The following is a 13,886-nucleotide window of genomic DNA, read 5'->3' as shown; positions in this document are numbered from 1 at the left end:
TCAGGGTTTTATCGGTTTTTATTGTTATTTTTTTGATCGTTTTATTGTTAACTAGGTTTCCATGGGTCTTTTCCCGTTTGTTCTGAATAAATCTTCTTTTTGTGGTACCGTTACTGGTTTTATTTTGTTGTAATTATCAGCGACACCTTAAAGGTCAGTCCGTGGCGCAAAAAGGGTTGGGGACCACTGAACTATATGATTCACCCCTCTCCCCAAGACCCTAAGGGAATGAGTGATGTGATGTATGGAGCTGGGACATGGAAGACCAAGTAAGAAAAGAGAGAACCAGCAAAGACTGGTTCAGTAGGCAGCCCCATTCCCAACACCCTGCCAGAGGGCGGTAAGAAGTCAGACGTCAGGCACACAATGACAATGACAACGGTCCTGAACACCGCCATGTCTAGGGCAGCACCCAGCACCACCACCACAAAGAGTAGACTGGAGTGTGCAGATGAGTCCTGAGGCTTGGAGCTCATCTGCACATTGCGTCACAATAGGGATGAGACAAAATGGTCTGGACAAGCTCCCTGAGACAAGATGCCCTAACCCACCCAATTGGCCTACAGGCACCCACGAGCCCTGGAGGCACAGACCGGACATTCTAACATGGGTCAGCCCACCTTACACATCAAGGTGGCCGGTGGGGGGGGGGAGACCATCCCCACATAAGGAGGAATCCAGCCAGTGACCAGGCAACGATTTGGTTGCGTTGCTTGTCGTGTAGTACTGCTTCTCTGCTCATTTGCTTGCATATTTCTCTGACCCTCAGGGTTTTGGGTTTGGATTTTGGACTTTGCTCATCTTCTGTTTAGGACTTAAATCTGAGTTTTTGATCTAAATAAACAGTGCCTTCTGTTTAATCTAACCAATGTCTGTTTTCTGCATTTGGATCCTTCACTCTTCATGTTCCTTTTCATTACAGAAGAAAAACCAAACACTCGTTCACACGATTTTTCATGATTTAAACTGACAAGCGTGATATAGCAAAAGTAGAGAGCAATACGATTTTTAAAAATGTGCAATTTCATGAATGAAAGCTCAGAGAAAAATAAAACAGATTCAACTATGAATCAACAATCGCCTTTAATTTTTATGTTAGAAAGTATGCAAATTGTACATTAAAACTATGTTCTGCTCCAGAGGATAGAATAATTTGGAAACATAACATCACTGAAACTGTCAAGATCCACTCAACATTCACTGTGTGTGTGTCATTTCTCTCAGGATTTGGGAATATCTCTCCTCACACAGAAGGTGGGCGGATCTTCTGTATAATCTATGCCCTGCTGGGGATTCCCCTATTTGGATTCTTACTGGCTGGTGTCGGGGACCAGTTGGGAACTATTTTTGGGAAGGGCATTGCCAAAGTAGAGAAGATGATCGTGGTAAGATATGTTCTCTATCCATCAGTGACATTATACATGAATAAAGTTGTAAAAAGTGAAATTTATTGCGAATTTAGATTAAAAATGAATACAAATCTGTTGATAAGGTAGATAGGCACTGACTTTTATTACCTTGAAGAGTGTAGCATCTGGTAGATTCCTAGAAGAAAGACAAAAAAAGATGAGGGCCTAATTATCAGATGTTTTTCATTTCCTGATGTACTTTGTTTATCTGTAAAAGTCAGCTGAACTCATACGTCCCCTCAAAAAGTAGTTTAAGAGTCTCCTGTTTCAGTATAAAAGCACTGACAAAAGCATTTTGTCAGGGTACTGATTTTGATGTATAGCTGGCTCTGTCCCTCCCCGGGGAGGAAAAGACAGGTTGGAAGGTCATGGAGACAATGGAAAAAGATGGACTGCCACCTGCTGAACTCACTGCCGTGCAGTGAAGGTGCTGAAAACCATCAGCTTCACTGGTCCCCATGGAAATACAGTGATGCAGTTTTAATTTGTTTCTATAACATTCACTGTAGATTACCTTTCAACTGTGCATTGTTGTACTATGCTTTTTTGAGAGCGATGCGGACATAAGACATCACAGACAGAGTGATCTGAGGGCTGTCTGCTCTTTATACTTTACCTCTGAGGTGCTGTGCTTTGGTCTTACATAACTGCAGAGGAAAAGGGCATGATACCAAGAGACCCAGCTGAAAGCAGTCACCATGAGTGCAAGGGCAGCACAAAAAAGGACGAACTCTGGGGATAATGAAGAAATGAAATGTGCATGCTGTTGTTGAAGCAGTGCAAGTGCTGACTCTAATGTATCAATTAGCATACAGTAGCTGCTACTAAAAATGTAGTAAATCTGTTATTAGAGCATTTCCAAGGGATGTCAAGTCATGGGTGGGCGTTCCATCTGAGAGTGGAAATGATGTCGCATGAACTTCACAGCTTGAGATGTTAGAAAACATACAATTTATTCCTAGGAAGAGGTCAAAGAAAGTGACTCATTACAATATTCAGATCCATCCATCCATCCATCCATTCGCTTCCGCTTATCCTTTTCAGGGTCGCGGGGGGCGCTGGAGCCTATCCCAGCTGTCATAGGGCGAGAGGCGGGGTACACCCTGGACAGGTCGCCAGTCTGTCGCAGGGCCAACACACAGGGACAGACAACCATTCACACTCACATTCACACCTAATGGCAATTTGGATTTTCCAATTAACCTATCCCCACAGATCCAAATAAATAAATAAATAAAAGCATGGGTTGTTGTTGTTGGTGTTTTTTTCTGTTATTACATTATATGTAGTATACATATTGACAATATCTAACGCAGGACAGGCAGGAAAGAAATTGGATCAGAATCGGAATAAAAGGATAGCATACAAATAAAAATTCACGATGTATCGCCAGCGGCCGCACCTGTAAGGAAAAGCAAACATCTTGTTTTATTAGCACATCAGAAACCAAAGCACATGGTAACTATTCATAAAATTCAGCCGCAGTGTTTCCATGTAAAGCTTCTGCGCTGTTTGAATTCTTTCAAGCACTTCCCTTTCGCTCCCACAGATTGAATTTAAAGTTTTAGTCTCCGAAAGTGCACATCATGTATTCTTCATGTGAGCTAATCTCCCTACAGAAGTGGAAAGTCAGCCAGACAAAGATTCGCGTCATCTCCACGCTACTCTTTATCCTGTTCGGGTGCCTCATCTTCGTGGCCCTGCCAGCCGTCATCTTCAAGCACATCGAAGATTGGAGCACTCTCGAGTCCATCTACTTTGTCGTCATCACGCTCACCACCATCGGCTTTGGAGACTTTGTCGCTGGAGAAAAAGGTCACTTGAATTTTTCTTTTGTCTTTCATTTTTATGTAGAATCAGTGTATTTATAGTTGAATGATTTATCGGCCAGCCTGACTCAAAGGATCTGCGCAGCAGTGATAAGCCTCCCAGTGCACTACAATTATATTCTGTGCCTCACTTTAATTTACAAGCACCTTAACAGTAGTTCTTATGAACACCGATAACATATTTAACTGTAAAGACCACCAAGCTCATAGCCACTGATTGTGTGAGTCTCTGGAGCTCTACCAGAACATCACATTAGTCTCCCAAATGTTGTCTTCATTTGGTGCTTTGAAGATGTTGATGGGAATTACTTTATATCCAAGCAAGCATAACAGAGCCACTGGTCAGATTATGTTTCTAAGGAGCCAGACCTTCTAGTAATTTTTTACATTAGTTTTGGACAATAGTTTTCCTTCGGACATTGGCTCATTTCACAATAATTATTCCCATTTTGTTCTACCATATTGTTTCATCTTTGTGAAACAGCAAGCTTGTTTTACAGTTGTTGGGGGGTTTTTTGTGCAGAATAAACAATGTGTCACACTGTGTCTGATGGACCAGTTGGCATTTTGTTATCTTCAGATATACCCTGCTTCCTGCTTATTTTCAAATTTTATACAGCTGCTGGAAGTAGATTCATTCTCCTTCCATAAATAAACCCGAGAAGAGCACTGATCATGACTCACCACAAGAAATGTAATAAGCGTACCGCATTTCTTGAAATGTCACACTATTTCATGACGCAAGTCTGTAAACACCCTAAAAGAATAATTATAAACAATTAACTAAACACACTGTACATAATACAGTATGTCTGTGATAGAAAAAGTAAGAGGGTGTACTGTGCATTTTTCGTAGCTTGTGTGTATTTGTGTAGCAGCTGGTATTAGCTTGATTTGACCTTCTTGGCAGATAACAAGAGAGAGGCAGATGGGACAAATCACAAACACTTAGACTGCTGGATTAAACTTCCCTGAACAGGCCTAATGATTATAGATTAGATTGTGGCACCTGTGCCAACCCCCAGTAGCTACACTAAGCTAATCAATGTGGACTCCCGTTAGTTAAAATGTTGTTGTAATGGGAGATTATCTAACTGCACACTGAGCTGGCTGGCTCTGACTCTTCATCCCTGCTGATATTTTACGGAGTCATTGAAAGGTAAGGACCATAATGGGGGCTGAGGCGGCATTTAAATGGGCTTAAGGTAATATGTTCACAATGACAGAAAACCAGAACCAGCCCATGAACTGATGCAACATGGATCTATTATAGAAAAATCATTATATAAAAGCCCCTATTCCTGGGTCATTCATAGAAATAGATTTGGGTGAAGTCAAGCAGAGCGTTGTGCAAAAGTCTTTAGCTACCACTCATTTCTTCCAAGGAGCCAGACACCTTTTTTTGAAAGTGTTCAAGAGACTTTCTTAAAAGTTTTTCTTTGGTTTTTCACTCATTTTCTGTCCATTCCCTGTACCTGACTGTTTTCAAGGCTGACCTACAAATCATTCAATCGTTCAAAAAAAAGGCCCCTAACTCAAGGGAACAACCAGTTTGGGAAAGAACCTATTTTAAATTTTATCTTTAGGCATTTTGTTATTAGCAGTCTGCTGCAAAAACAGATGTCAAATCTAACACTTTTAAATGCATAAAATAGCATATTTGCACCAACAAGATGATTCCCAAGAATCTATGAGCTAAAAAAAAAAAAGCTTTAAAAGGTTGGGGACCAAAGAAATGTCAGGCCTTAAAAAAATATCTACAGCAGATGAAAAGTATCTAAAAGTCATGTACTTAAGAAATTGAATTCAGGTTTAAAGCTTTTTTCTACCGCCAGCTGTGAAACATGGTGGCAACTCTGATTTGGGGCTGATTTCAGCCAGTGCTGTTGGGGATCTTGTAGTAAATATTGGCACACATATATTTAAATTAATATTTGCAGCTATTTCTCATTTTCCAAGCAAAATGTAAATGAGAAATGACAGGCGGCTCGAGACTTTTGCACAGCACTGTAAGTATCCCAGAACGATGTGACCGACTTTTATAACACAGTTTTGTTTGTTGTTCTTCAGGTGGGTTCGAGAAACCAGAATACCTTGATTACTATAAACCCGTGGTGCTCTTCTGGATTTTGGTGGGCTTGGCATACTTTGCTGCAGTGCTAAGTATGATCGGAGACTGGTTTCGGGTTATCTCCAAGAAAACTAAAGAAGAGGCAAGTAGTGCTGTTAAGTTGGCTCTTTTGTTGGTTTTACTGACAACATAAAGCATGCAGATATGCAGAATCTGAACTGAAGTTGAAGAAAGAACTCTGTCAGCCCCTCGAATCCCAAAATTTATCTTAGAGTCTTATGCTAATAGCATCCCATGCTTGAGGAACCAAGCTCGTGGTTGGCACTTACTGAGAGGTCTATTAGCATTTTTCATTTTCACGTTTTGTTTTTTGTTTTTTTTTTATTGCTGTTTGGCCTTTATTTCACACAAAGTATCCAACAAGTTTGGAACATTTTCCAAAGCCATCCAGCAGGCTGGATTAGAGTCTTTGCTGGGTAAATTCTGGCCCCCAGGCCTTATGTTTGACACCCCTGCTCTACAAAGTATATTGAGAAGTTAGTATTCAGTGAATTTTCACTCTTTAAGTAGCAAAACCAACAAATTTGTAGTTAATGCATTTTTTTCCAATGACAGAAAGGTTCAGGTTACTTTTTTTGTACCTGTGAGTACAAACATTTGGTCTGCAGTAAGTTAATAGTCCTGCACACTTTTAAAACAAACACAAGCCTAATCCAACCTAATGAATTGAATAAATAATCATAAAAGAATTTCCACATCATGAAGCATAAATAATCAATATAAGCAAAACTATGATCTGTTCATCTGAAAGATGGCAGCTGGAAAAAAAGCTGTTTTTAAGCCTTGTTGTTTTACACTTCACCCAGACGGAAGAAACTAAAAATCGCTGTGCAAAGGGTGGAAGGCGTCAAGTAAAACTGAAGCAATGAGTTGTTGTAACTGTCTAATATAGAAGGACACTGAGTTCAGCTGTGGCTCACCAATCAGCCTTTTAGATCAAGCGCTTTGTCTCAGAAAATTCTCAATCATTTCTTTCAAATTACAACCAAACAACTGTACATGTGTTAAAGTGTTTCACAATGATGCTACAGATTAACTATCCACAAATATAACTTTGTCAATGGAGGGGTTTCTTTACAGTTACTGAATATGATCCTATTTGTCTCGACTTTTTTAGTTTTTTCCTCACACACAGTTGAAAGTGAAATGCTCAATCTCCATCCTGGCCCCACCCTGTTATGTAAAAATGCCATTTTGTGCAGGACTTGGTCAAAATCTTTGGTGTGTTTGCAGTGGCTGGTGCTGATAAATATGATACTGTGCTGCTGTGGCAGGTTCATTATTTATATGTAGAAAGAATGGGAAAAGCCACACATTCATGCACACATTGAAGGGCATATAGCACTCTATAGTGGGAAATCCTTTCACAGCCATAATTAGGAGTACAGCTGTGTAGGCTGTGAGCTCCGCAGGGAATTGCATTACTGACAGACAAAGTGGGAGACTGAGGGAATGGATTAGGGGAAGGGAAGAGAAAGTGAAAAGACAGCAGGGAAAGCGTGCAGTGTTTGTGCTCCAATGTGCACCATCATTTTCAATTCAAGTGTACCTTAGAGCCTAATAAATAAACAAAACAGCCGGGAGAAACGGGTCTAATTCATAATGAAGGTGGGATCAATGATGTGTTGGCCTAACTCCCTCTTCCCTGTCACTATTCAGGAACCATAAATAAGCATACTGTGCAAAGCACATACAGTATATATCCGCCAGAGGCCTGTTCAGTAGGTCACACACAGCTCAATGACAAAAACTCATTTTTAATTCATTGCTTTAGGCTCCTGCATTAATATTCTTTGGGAAAAAAATCTCAACAGGCCAGTGATGAATGGTTGGGAAAATGTCTGCAACCTCTAATGTGTGTACAACATCTTGTGCCAAATGCAGCAAAAAAAAAAAAAAAAACTCGCAACACAGACCCATTTCTAAAAATCACATTGAATTCGGAAACATTTTCCTGCTTTTAAGTCCTTTTAAGTCCGCTAACCTCAGGTTAATGATAGCACAAGAGAATGAGACTAAATGTACTAATGCTTTAAAGGTTTTTATTCTCATTCATTTCCCACTTCTCATAAAGTTCCACATCTGCTGTTGGCCTTTATGGTAGCTAACTTTTATTGCAAATAATGAATGAATGTTAAAAAGGTCTGTCGTGCTCATTTGTTAATTGGAGTGCTGGTATATTTTGTGGAAGAATGCTCTGGATAAGAGCTATTAAACAGGGGTTTGCACTGATTAACAGAAATGACATTTTATAAACCATGTTCATGTAACACATCCAAGTTTTTTTGTTTTTCCTGGATTTAGTGCTTCAACTCCATGTTCTACATTAGAGTTATAAAAAATTACTTTGTCTCTTCACATGAATTAAATTTTAATCTGACTGTGTGACAGAGGATGGCAGTAAAAGTGTCTCTAGTGTAGATGCTTAGAACTGTGCCAGAAATAGAGAAGCCTTGGGGTTGCCATGTCGGTGTCTCAAAACCACCCTTACAACCAGCAATAAGAAGACCAAAACCAGCCTAATATGCTGCAATGGGATCCCCATATTAGTACGGCAGTGTATGTACATGATGAGTAATGTTGGTAGGTTACTGAAGTTAACAAATTTAATATGAATTTTTATTTGTAGATATTTGATTTATTTATTTATGACCAAATTTGGCACATGGGCACATTTGGGACCCTAAAAAGTCTTATCCATATCGGATATTATGATCTCATCCGGTTGTCTAGCAACCTCCTGTCAGTTAAATTTACACATTTTAGCTTTTATGAATCTTTAACAGCCATTTTAACTTCAAGACAACAATAAATTTATGTCAACAGAATTTGAATACTTGGATATTGAACAATATGCTATTCTCATGGTCCTGTGTTTTGGAACCCTAAGTTTTGGAAAGTTTTTGTATTTTGGAACTTTGTATTCTTGGTTATTAAGTGTCCTATTTCAGTTGTGACTGGTTGTTTAGGGTTCTTAGTTTTTTATTGTTTTATTATACTGCTGCTGTGTTTGGTCTTGACAACCTTGGTAGTCTGTTTTTTTTAGTGTTTAGAGTATATTTTTGAATGCTTTACATAGTCTAGCCTCCCCAGTGTCCTTAACTACTTGTTTCTGCTCCCCTTTAGTTATTTTCTGTTTTATTTTGGTAGCTGATTGTTTCTTGTTTTTAGTTTTTCTTCCTTGCCCTGTTTTTAAATTAGGTTCAGCTGTGTCTCGTCACCCTCCTGTATCCACTTCCCTTGATAAACTCAGTGTACATATTTAAGCCCAGTCTTTCCCTTCAGTTGTTGGCAGAGCATCTTATGCCATTCCTGTGTTTGCTGCCTGTTTCTGAGTTGAGCGGATTTAACCTTCTTTCACCCCAACCAGTCGTGGCACATGGCCACCCTTCCCTGAGCCTGGTTCTGTCGGAGGTTTCTTCCTGTTAAAAGGGACTTTTTCCTTCCCCATGTTGCCAAAGTGCTTGCTCGTGGGGGTAACTGTTGCTGGGATTTGGCGCTTTATAAATAAAATTGAATTTAACTAAACTACCTTTCATTTTTTCATTGGCCTTCAGATTCTGGATTCTACAATCACCCCGAATAAACGTTCACCTTGTGTTTAATTTTGTCAACTTTTAATGCTATGTTAAAAGTAGCCCAAATCTGTGGGAAACCCACAAATCTGGCAACCCTGAAGACAGCTTCAGCTCTTTGTCCAAAACGTGCACACAAATTACCAACAAGTGCAACTGCACAATCTATCATAATAATTTTATCACTGTAAAATACCAGCAATGATATAATTCACACATGTTACCCAAACACAAGTAAACAGAGACATTTAGTGCAACTAGACTTTTCTAACACCAGGTGTAGATAGAGAAACTTAGAATCACGTGTTTGATCGCCTTCAAACATCAATCTTCATTCTTTTTCTGCAGGTTGGGGAGTTTCGTGCACATGCAGCAGAATGGACTGCAAATGTGTCAGCAGAGTTCAAAGAGACCCGCAGGCGACTCAGTGTTGACATTTATGACAAGTTTCAGCGTGCTGCATCCATCAAGCGCAAGCTGTCATCTGAGCTGGGTATTAATGCGTCCATCAACCAGGAAATGACCCCTGGCAAGAGGACGCTGTCAGCTAACTTTTGTGAGGACAGAGAGGGTTATCCCACAGTGAATCTTTCCCTCAGTCCTGTCCCGGGGGCCCTGGCGAGGAACGGCAGCCTTTATCTAAACGGCCTCAGTCCAGAATACGCCGACCGACAGGAGATCGCCATCATCGAAAACCTCAAATGAGGAGCAGCGTGAATAATAAGATTTGGGGAGCTGTGTAAAATACATCTAGCCACTGACAGAGATTACAGATACAAACATGCTTTTGTGTTCATTCACAGAGCATCGCTGATGACATACCCAAACACATTTGTTAAGTAGACTGTGTTCCAACCATCGCATAAATCAGTCATGAAGCCATGTACCTTCATGTGTGTGAGCCTCACACATAAAAACACACAGTTTGGATTTAGTCTGTGAAAGAAGTCTGAAGTCTTTATGTCATCAACGTGACTGACTGACTGCTGTGCTAGTGACTGAGCCAAATAAAAATAAAAAATAAAAAAAATTGTTCCAGACTGGAGCAAATGATTGTATTGGAGGCATGAGCTTGAAGAAAAAAAGAAAACTCCTCCTGAGCAGAGGAAGGAAATGAAAACCCTGTACCGAGGTAGCAACACACTGGGCATCCTGTCCTCCTACCCCCTTCAAACAAAGACCAATAAATTCATCAAACTTCGGAAGCAATAGACGTGTCTGTGCAAAGCTCCTGCTGAATTTTTCAGAGGCCCTGAAATCTGCATCAGATCGAGAGGATCCTCACTGATAAAAACACTGCATCATCAACAATGAACACGTTCTCTACAAGGCAGCAGCTCTGTGCTAACACAAAGGAATGTCCCTCTTTCTTTTGCATTACGCTTGTTACAGCATGAATTTATATGCCTTGCATCTGCCGGTCAGTCTGCCCTCGCTATAGAGATGAATGTTGACGTATTAGTTCCTTTGTGACTGACATTCAGTTTCTCATTATGAGGAATATTCCACTTGTGCCTTACTAAAAAGTATACTGAACCTTTGAGGATGACGGTGTGTGAGAGACTGAGCAGCGCTGGTGCGAGCTCTCATACTACTTATTTTTGAGAACAGCAGTGATAATCATGTGTTTGGGATGTGTCTTGGAAAATAAGTGGACTTTTTTTTTCTTTGACTTGAGGGAGTTTGCATGACAAGGGAGGAGAAAGCATTTTGAGATATATTTGATTACTTGAGGTAACATTTGAGAAAAGGTCACCGCTTTATCAACTGTCTTAGTTTTTTTTTCTTTAACCATCTTAATGTGCCGACAGTTACATTAACCACAGTGCCAGGCTTTCTGATCAAACCCTCTAACTCGAGTATACCAAAGCTATGATCCTGCTTTCCTGACAGAAGAATAAGATATTTCTAAAATCTAGCATTTCAGGGTTTTGAAAACTGAATTTAAATGAACTTCTGGCATTTGAGGTACTGTAGTAGTAAAATATCCGAAGCTGTGAGGCACATCTCCACCTTACCGCTCTCTGTGATTGAGCTGGTTGGGGAATAGTTCCTCTATTCGTAAAGATAAGGTCTGTTATGTATTGTTGTTAGTGAATGTATACAATCAGAAATCCTTATTTACTGTGTGTCACATTAGTGACCCGATTAAGGCTTTACAGATATACTAGGGGCATCATATAGAAGAAGAAATTATTTAAATAAATGCTGCTCACTTACAGGTTTGGGGATGATGAAAATTTATACTAATGGCAGGAATGTTATTCAGGCACTGCCTATATCTCACTTCCACTTATAATTACTCTATGAATCTATGAATATGAATCTACTTCTTCTTTTAAATTATTAAAATATAAAAGTTAATCAATTTTTAAGGGATATTTTCCATTTTTGTCTCTCCTAGTGTATAGTGCATCTTGCTTGTCTGATTTTGTTCAGTGCATTTAAACAGCAACAGCTGGCACTGTCCCATTCATTTAATAGTGCCATTTACAGTTTTGCAGTTTGTCTTATAAGATGATTTGTTATGCCATATCAACCTTCCTCCATTCTGCTGCCATTAAATACTGCTAATTTGTCAAAGCTGTTGGCATCTTAGAGGTACCCAAAGTGTCCTTTGTCTTGACACTCCAGTTGTGGCAGTAGTGAGGCCAGTCAACCCTTTAGTTCAAGCACACCAGTTACCCTTGAATGCCATTTAACATGCAGGGGTAATGTAAATGAGGATGTTTTAGCAAAAACCACAATCTGGAAATTGAATGCTAAGCTAAACTGAGAGCACAAAGGCCCCAAATGGGACACAAATGAAGTTTCATGGTTGATAGGTTTGTGATTTATAGCACCTCCCCCTGCATCCTTATATGGTCTTTGTTGTTCTTTCACACTTTACAGTTTGGCTTCATCTAATATTCCCATAGCTGCTTTGCCAAGACACAGACAGTGATGAAATTCAGGGAAAAGTAAATTAAAACAGCTTGAACCAACCAAACAAGGTCTTATATAAGGATTAGTTGTCAAATATGTATGTCCATGAACTACCAATTGTAACGTTTAACTAACTTAACTCCAGCTTATATTAGCTTGATATTTCATTACTCATTTAGACGACTTTGGGGGAAAAAAGTAGTTTGTGATATGGTCAGCAAAAGTGACCTTTTAATCTGACCTCAGGATTATGCCAGTACAGTTTTTCTATGTATCTAATATGTTCCAGTTCATTTAAATAAATAAAAATGCAGAAATATGTTTCATTTTTGTATGTATAGAAATCAAATCTGAAGTAATTCTGCTCTTACAAAAAGAAATCATAACTATTGCTGCATATCATCCCATCTCCTAAAGGTGTAAGAAATAGTTTTAATATGTTTTTATTTTTGTTTGTTTGATTTTTGCCTTTCTAAGATCTTTACAGGCTAAGACATTACTTCAATTTTACTTCCCAAGTGACATTAATCCCCAAGTGTGACTCAGTTTAGCGGGCACAACATAATCCCTGACATGTTTTCTTGGTTTGAGCAGAGTCTGGTCGTGTGTGTTCGTGTATAAAAGCCATTCGCTATTATGTGTAATAAAATCAAAGGGGCATCACTGAGGAAAATAGAAAGGAACTTTAACAAATAATACTGTTACTTCTCTTTATGTTTCTAAAAAGCAATCAATATCATGTAAACACTTACCTGTACCATGTGCTGAACTGCAATACACTGGGAGAAAGACTATTAGTACATAATTGCTGAGTAGTCTGAGGAAAGCCATCCCAGCTTTAGTGTAGCTTCTCAAAGCAAAGACTGTGCTGCTGCTTCCCTTGTCAGATACGTGATTAACAGCCTGTGAGTGCTGCAGAAAGTCAAGGAGGACCGTCAATGAAGTATTATATAACATGTCAGGACACGTAAGGCCACATGCACATGGTGGTTTGTATGACCATTAACGACTGCACGACTGAGCGTGTGCGTTCGGGTTTGAAGAAGCTCATTAAGTTTCCGCCCACACACATTACGTTTCCTTCTCTTTTCCCGAGGTGACAGTTTTTAATTAGGTCTGTAGCTCACATCAGAATCCTGATTCGAGCATGGTGAATGTATCCACCCATCGTTGACAGCTGAGAGGAGCCTCATTATAGACGTTAGCACATGCATCATTTAACGCAGCGATAAATGCTTGCAAAGGTGTTCCAATAGCTCATGTGGGTATGCTGTGAAAGGCCTTTTAAAGCTCCAGCCCTCATTAATTCAGAATCAGAATGTCGTAAACAAGAATCATGTATCAATCATAGTCATAATAACAACTTGGGTTTGGAAGATGCATGAGAATTTTACAATTTGTGATGGAAGGACAACACAAATAATTTTCACTGTATTTTTTTTTATATATTTCTATTTGTTGAATATATGTGAAGGCTTCATGGACACGTGATCTTTTTTTTTTTTTTTTGAAACATGACATCATCAAGTGTTGCATGCTATTTTAAATGTTGTTTATTGATCATGAATTTCCTATCCGGGGCTTTGTTTGGTTTTTAAAAACAATATAGCATTGTATGTTTCCAGTGTGTTAATGTATGGTATGTCACATTAAACCATGACCACTTTTTTGAATATTTAGAATAAAAGGTTTTATATGAAAAAGGTCATTTTGTTTTTGTTCTAAAACATGATTTTTTTTAAAGCACAATTTTTTTTTATTGTAACATTTTACAAATCCAATGATAAGACAAAAAAAGACTGTCTCTCTGTATATCAGCGATTTCTACTAAAGATGTAGAACTTTTTAAAAAAATGAATTATATGGTTTTAGCTTAATATGATTAACCAAATAGCTGAGCACTGTAAATTTCACCAGATTAACACGGTAACAGTAAATATTGTATTTGTTAGTGATGCATGGGGCACATTTAGTGTCATTATTCCATTATTCCTGCAGCAAAACAAATATTGCTGTT

General features: G+C 39.0%; 1 protein-coding gene across 1 annotated transcript in view; it reads left to right on the top strand.

Moving 5' to 3' along the window:
• LOC147312559 (potassium channel subfamily K member 2-like) overlaps positions 1–13,558 on the top strand; it is a 30,404-nt gene extending 16,846 nt beyond the window's left edge. The window contains exons 4-7 of the mRNA XM_086264024.1: positions 1,225–1,385; positions 3,029–3,224; positions 5,309–5,451; positions 9,293–13,558. Of these exons, the coding sequence (XP_086120150.1) occupies positions 1,225–1,385; positions 3,029–3,224; positions 5,309–5,451; positions 9,293–9,649 (857 nt within the window). The 3' untranslated portion in view covers positions 9,650–13,558. The remainder of the gene's footprint in view (positions 1–1,224; positions 1,386–3,028; positions 3,225–5,308; positions 5,452–9,292) is intronic.
• The last annotated feature ends 328 nt before the right edge of the window (positions 13,559–13,886 follow it).

Source organism: Aulonocara sp. 'chitande type north' Nkhata Bay, linkage group LG15 (assembly GCF_057382095.1).
Source record: "Aulonocara sp. 'chitande type north' Nkhata Bay isolate Kocher_YH1m ecotype deep benthic linkage group LG15, A_spYH_male_GT1.1, whole genome shotgun sequence".
NCBI lineage: Eukaryota > Metazoa > Chordata > Actinopteri > Cichliformes > Cichlidae > Aulonocara > Aulonocara sp. 'chitande type north' Nkhata Bay.
Note: the sequence above shows the minus strand (reverse complement) of the source record. Positions and strands in the feature narration are given on the sequence as shown.